The following is a 7,023-nucleotide window of genomic DNA, read 5'->3' on the forward strand; positions in this document are numbered from 1 at the left end:
AAACAGCTGGGCCAGTAAAGATTGCCAAACTCTTCAAGTCTGTCAGATTAGTTTCAGTAAATGTGGGACACACATTAGTAAAGAAAATTACACAATTTTTTTTAATTACTTTGAAGCTAAAAGAGAATTTGCACTTTGATTCTCTTTAAGGTTCAGTGAAGCCTTGAACAGCTCTTATTTCATCCAAATGTTTTTCTCTATGCTGATGTGCTTTAAACTGCAATAGATGATATTTTAAATATCTATTTTTGCCTCATATGTGTGGTCAATTTCTTCTTGATGTGCTTTAAACTGCAATAGATGATATTTTAAATATCTATTTTTGCCTCATATGTGTGGTCAATTTCTTCTTGATATTTATGTTTCTACATGTTTTATTGTAGGAGAAATTCCAAACATTTCAGTTAAGTCTTAATTGCGCTAGATGAAGGAGAGAGCCTTGATCAAAAGAAGAATGGTCTGACTGACAGATCAGATTCAGAATAAAGACAAACCTGAAAAAGAAGCAACCCAGACTCTTTCCATGACCAGAAGAATGAGCATTGAGAGACCTTCCAACTTAATCAAACATCTGGGGCAGACAAGCATTCCATCCCTTGAAAACATAAGTGATTTTTCATTAAATATCACTGACTGCACCCAGGTTGTGGTGCCGGAGGAAGTTTTTTTTACTGTTGCTGCTGCTGGGATACTGGAAAATCTACTTATCCTCATTGCTGTTGTTAGAAATAAGAATTTACACTTGCCCATGTACTTCTTCATTTGCAGTTTAGCCATTTCAGACATGTTAGGTAGCTTGTACAAAACTCTGGAGAACATCTTTATCATCTTGTGCAAAGTGGGATACCTGACACGTCACGGAGACTTCGAGAAAAAACTGGATGATGCCATGGATTCCATGTTCATTCTGTCTCTGCTGGGGTCTATTTTCAGCTTGCTAGCTATTGCAGCAGACAGATACATCACTATCTTCTACGCCTTGCGGTACCACAATATCATGACACTGAGGAGGGCCTTGGTTATCCTGGCAATCATCTGGGCGTTCTGTGCTGGCAGCAGCATTGCCATTGCCCTCTTCTCCTATGAAGCGGCAACAGTCATTCCCTTCACCATCCTGTTCCCTTTAATGATGTTTTTCATTCTCTGCCTCTACGTCCACATGTTCCTCCTGGCTCGATCTCACGCCAAAAAGATCGCCTCACTGCCCAGCAGCACCGTCCATCACAGAACTAACACGAAAGGCGCGATCACGTTGACTATTTTTCTTGGAGTTTTCCTTTGCTGTTGGGCCCCCTTTGTTCTTCACATCCTCTTAGCAAGGTTTTGCCCACACAATCCTTACTGTGCCTGCTACATGTCCATTTTCCATGTGAATGGGACACTCATCATGTGCAATGCCATCATCAACCCTATGATTTTTGCATTCCGAAGCCCAGAATTGCGGAGTACATTTAAGAAGATGTTCTACTGTTCCAGGTCAAACTGCAGCTGGTGAAGACTACTTCAAAAATGAAAATTATCGAGGCATTTATGGTGTGCTGTGTAACATGAGTATGAAGAGTTAAAAATACCAGCAATTACACCCAAAATAATACTATGCTTGTAGTATACTGCTAGAGATTTTTCAGATGGTTACCAAAGAATGAATAAAAAATAAGTAAGCACACAAATCTTTGTCAATCACACCTCCACATTCAGCTAATTCTGCTGATAATTTTCATGCAAGGAAAAAAAAACTAAACAAATGTCTTAATTGTCTTTTGTCATTTCAGAAAAATCCAAACTAAAACCTGCATCATGTTGCATTACCCCAGATATGAGCCAATTCCTTTTGTATCAATAATTTCAATTCAATGCATGTACTACTTTAAAATTCTGTTGTTTAAATTGCAATGAAGTGAACATTGTTTCTAAACCATGCATTTGTATAAAAGCATATGGTTAATAAGAAAACATGGACATGCAATTTTGCTGAAAAAGCGAACTTAAGACTCTCCTTTAACATCTAATCTCCTTAAAATCATGTAATTAGTGATCTCTAGGTTTCAAAAGGAACTTTTGGAGTGTAAGTCCAAAAGAATAGGATATTTTGATTAAAAAGCTATTTTTAGTCACTGAAGTGTTATTTCCAACATAAAGTTGTTGTGCCAGCAAAGATGGGTTTTGAATTTTAAAACTCCTAAGCCAGGTCTGGACTAGCAAAGGGAATTGCTGAGCTTGTCAGTGCCAGTTCTCGTCAATAAAATAATAAGCTCCACAGAAAAGAAAAGCACTTTGATTCAACCATGACATGCTACAACAAAGAATTCAAAAAACATAATACCAGAGATAAAATTCAAACACTCCTAAGGAAGTCAGCCACCCAGGTAAGAAAGCGCTATCCAGTCTGGAAGGATGCTACAAAGCAGCTTGTAATTTAGAAACCCGTGTGAGAAAATTTTGAATTGTTCCTGCCAAAATAATACAGAGCTCACAAAACTTTAAGGCAGAATGGCTTTCAGCAGTAAAACATCCAGAAGCAGTCCAGAGCATATGGTAAGGAATTAACCTCACAGTAATTCAAGGAAGTCATTCAGCTGTGCTGGACAGAAGTAGTAAGAGAATTTCAAGAGTATGGAATATGGACAAACCATATGAATTCAGGTTATCTGGGGTTGAATAAGGGACAATAAACCTGAAGCCTTCTACAATCCTACAAAAATCAATCAATTCAATCAAAAATGAAAAATTTTCAAACCTATCCATTTATTGCAAAAAAAAAAAAAAAGGCTTATCTATAAAATGCAAGTTTAGAAGGGAGCTCAGACATAATCACATATTTTATTTTAATAAGAATTTTTTCATTTCCATCAAATAGCAGAATAAAAGTAAAGCTGCACAGCAAGAAATGACTGTTATAACTGGGGGGGATAAGAAAAGAAACATACAATTTTAAAGAAAAGGCAAAACAAAGCATCTACTGCAGTGCCCTGTGCTCACAAATGATGACTTTAAAGTGATAAAAAACATTGGAAAGAAAATTGTGATTAAGGCAGTGCTTATATTAATTCTGCAATGCATGAATTATCAGCCAAATGTTCCTTACCTCAAAACATTATTTTCCATCTGCTTCCCTACAGCAGACATAGTTAAGAGAGATAAGTAGCTTCCACCGTGTTAGAAGTCAATGCATCCTGTAAGGAAGCCTTCTCTAACTCTACACATTCAAAGACTCCACATTCACAATGAGCTGTCGAAATGTAAATGATTCTTATCATAAAATTATTGTTACCTCATAGCACCTAATCATGGGCAAATAATCATTAAAGAAAATACCAAACATTTAGCCCCGCAATGAGGAACACTCAAAGAGACTCATGTCAAAAATCAAAAATTCAGCAGTGTGGCAGCAGCTCTCTGGCCAGAGAGAGCAATGCACAACTTTCCCAGGTTTCTTAATTGGCCAGTGGTGATGGTATTTAGATTTAAGGACCAATTGCATCCACCTGTATCATGACTGTCTGTAAGGGCGATGGGTTTCTTAATAAGTACTGTATAATAAAGTGATAGGTCAGCCTTCTGGAATCATGGAGTCAGTGCTAATTATTACCTCTTCGGGGACACCATACGACAACACAGCAGTAAAAAATATTATTGAAATTCTATATAAAGTCCTTTGATAAGGACTCATGGAGATGCTGGCAGTTAGGGCTTGGAAAGGTACCCTTGTGAAAGCAGGGGATGGACAAGGGAATGGCTGCAGCAGAGCTCAGGCGGTGCCACCAGCTACTGCATTCTTCTACCACACCAGCCAGTGGCAGCTTAGGGTAGTCCTGGCAGGTGTGGTTAGGCCTGGCTGCCTTCAGCCCTCATCCAACTGCCCTCACCAACAAAAAAGTTTCAGAGATTGGCTGGTGCCAACTTCCCTTTACAGCATCCCCAGGCCAGGGGAAAGAGGCAGTGGTCACTCACAGACCCCAGGAGACAGAGACCAGCTCCCACCCCTGCACTGCCTTTTTTTTTTGCTTTGCCTTGCAATGAGCACCTGGGCTTCTACCTCACCAAACAAAATCTGTCCCATGGGCACACCTTTGATCGTGTTCCTCTGAGCCCTCCTTCAAGGGCAGAGCACACTCTTCTCCAGTAACTGTTCTCCATCTGCCCACTCTTCCCCAAACTATCCCACTGCCTCTCCCAGTACCATCCCCAAGCCTCCAGCCACCATCTATCTGCAAAATACAGAGCAGCTGCGGTTATGCAGGTTATGTACCAGTGAGAATTTTTTTCCATCTAGCTTGTTAAAACAAGAAGTCAACACCTAGGCAGTAAGATTTTGGTAGGTTTTATCCCATACTGTTTTCTTTGATTTAAAAATATTTCTGTAGTCACTGATATTGTATCTCAGATTGCCATGAGATCCAAGCACTGTCTGGAGCTGGTTCCCACCTTGTCTTACCAGAAATGAAGTGTCTGTTCTCTGTAGCCTACCTGGACTCATCTGTGAATGTACTCAAATCAATATCCCAAAACATCTGCTCCTGTCATGATGCCTGAGCAACACCCAAACTTACATTTCAGGGTAATATCTTTAACCTGGTGTAGACACTTGAAGGCTATTACTGTTATACTCTGTGTCTAATACACAGACAACCAGAAAGACTGGGAAAAGGCTGCAAGGTAGACAGGTTGCAAATCATGAAATATGCTTATTTTTCTCATTTTTGTGTTACAGACAACAGGATTTGCCATGTTCACAGTGTAAATTTGTAATAAGTGATCCTGTACTTTTGCAATACAGCTGAAATCTGGGTCTATAATTTTAGATCTCAAGCTGAGCCTGGGGGTTATGTAAGGAGTCAATAAAAATACAAAATATACATGTAAACTTTTTTTCAGTTTGCACTAGTTATGATTAAATGGAGCATTATTTTGAAAATACTCCTTTCCTGGGAAGAAAGAGTAAGGAAGAACACAAAATATAATTGAATAAAAAGGCTTCTAGAAAAATTTAAATTTTTCAGTCTGTCTGTATTTCTTGCATGCTAGCAGATGGGTAAATTTTCTCATTATCTCCTAATTGCCTGTAAATTTTTACTTGTATTTTAGTTGTCCACTGTCCAAGCAAGTTTCTCTGTCTCACATACCAATGTCTCCATATATTTACCTATGTTGCTTTTTGAACAGATTCTTTAAGGCATGATTTTTGAAGCTTTCATTGTATTGCGCTGAAGTTACTATTGAAATTCTCCCCTGATATATTAACATGTAAAAATGAAGACTTTTCTCCGATTTTGGAACTTCCCTTCATCTGCCCAGCTTTAAATTTCACATGTTTAGGAGGCAGAATTGTACTTTAACTTTGGGAGAAAAAAGTTCATTTTGGATTCTACCAGAAGCTAATAAGCCTGAAAGGAACATCCAGTTCTTTGAAGAGCACAGGCAATGCTACAATCAATGTTTCATTTGGAAGAGTCCACAGAACTTCACATGCCTGTGGCAACAAAAAATTTCACAGTCACTTACTGCAAAGCCAAAGAAGAAAAGCTCCTCCTCTCTTTTTATTGTTTTGAACTGAACTTTGTGTTCAGGAATAAAATGAACAAATCTGATAAAGGCACCCAGGGGAATTAATTCCACTGAAAGAGTCAGTATGCCAGTGAGAGACAAACTTGCAGTTTGATTTTGTTTACAAATTAGTAAGACAAACACAGTTTATTCGTGAGAAAATAAAGTTTAGAGTTAGTTTATTTATGTGAGGAAAATCTTGTTTCTATGAATTGTTGTTCTGGACAAGACTTTCAGAAAAATAGGTGCCTTGGACTGCTATCAGCTGAACAAAATTTGAGTTTTTCAAACAAAACTACACTCTTCAAAGATACATTTATTCAAAAAGAATTATACACAAATAGGACCTGGCTTTCTAATTCTCTCAATGTAATTTCAGCAGAGAGCTATCCATTGTGTCCTTATCATTCAACAGCACTTTAATACAGCTTTATTTGAAGTGTCATTTCTCAGAAGACACAATGCTGTTGTAAGCATCCAATTCAAAGAGGACGACTTAAAGTACAATTCTGGAGAACAGAGTGTGACCAATAAACAAAAACTTTTCATGTCCACTGAAAGCAGTTTTCTTATGTCCTCAAATCCCTTCACACCTGTAAGACAAAATCAGACTATTGAACTGTCAAACATAGTCTAATGAGTGACCATTAACTATAAAATAATTCTGCATAACCCATCTGGACTACAAATGCTTAGTGAGTAACTAAAATTATTTATTGCTTTAGAGAATTGTGGGGGTTTTTTTACATTAAGACTATGACACGTGTTTGTTAGTCCACATTCCACTGCTTCATCAGCACCTTTATACTACCATTTATTACAACTTCAGTCCTTGAACAGCTACCCCTAAACTTTGTACTATCTGGATAAAAGCAGAGTTAGTCAAAAATCATTTGTGGGTGGAGTTACTCCATCAGCAGCTTCTCACCCTCTGACAACCTAACCAAGGATAGATGAGACGGAGCACGTGGCCCAGGTGGACACTTGCATTGACATTTCAGCTGTTGTTAGCTGTACAGAATGGTCTCCAGTACAAAAAGACAGAACATTGCCCTGATGAACCCCAAAGGAGTCCCATGGCCCCAGAAGTGCCCTGACTCTGACCTGGTGGTTACACTTTCACAGTGTCTAAAGCCTCGCAGGAGCCTCTGTGTTATCACATTGTGAGAGCATTCAGCCCAAGTCTTGGTGTCAGAATAACACCATGAGGTATAATGCAGCCTCTAAAACCAGCAAGAAATGTCTTCAGCCCCTTTAAAATCCCATCACATTGGTTTTTCTGGCTAATTGTCCCTGACAATTTAAATATGGTCTCAGGGTTTGGTGGCACTGAAAGTCTTGGGTAGAAGTCTTCCAATCCAGAACTAGCTTCCTGGTCCAGGGACTCCTGCAGCTATTCACTTTCAAAATTAATTATTATTATCCATCATTCTAAATATGCATTTGAGCTTTTGCTTGAATTTTAAAGAGTGATCTAGA

At 38.5% G+C, this 7,023-nt stretch overlaps 1 protein-coding gene across 1 annotated transcript; it reads left to right on the forward strand.

Moving 5' to 3' along the window:
- Window positions 1-523: 523 nt before the first annotated feature.
- Window positions 524-1,495, forward strand: MC2R (melanocortin 2 receptor). Its single transcript, XM_053953081.1, has one exon. It carries the CDS (start codon window positions 524-526, stop codon window positions 1,493-1,495), a length of 972 nt encoding a protein of 323 aa, XP_053809056.1.
- The last annotated feature ends 5,528 nt before the right edge of the window (window positions 1,496-7,023 follow it).

This window comes from Vidua chalybeata, chromosome 1 (genome assembly GCF_026979565.1).
Source record: "Vidua chalybeata isolate OUT-0048 chromosome 1, bVidCha1 merged haplotype, whole genome shotgun sequence".
Taxonomy (NCBI): domain Eukaryota; kingdom Metazoa; phylum Chordata; class Aves; order Passeriformes; family Viduidae; genus Vidua; species Vidua chalybeata.

What these genes read in the sequence shown, in the direction of transcription:
- MC2R (XM_053953081.1), top strand. Translation starts at nt 524, where the DNA reads ATGACCAGAAGAATGAGCATTGAGAGACCTTCCAACTTAATCAAACAT.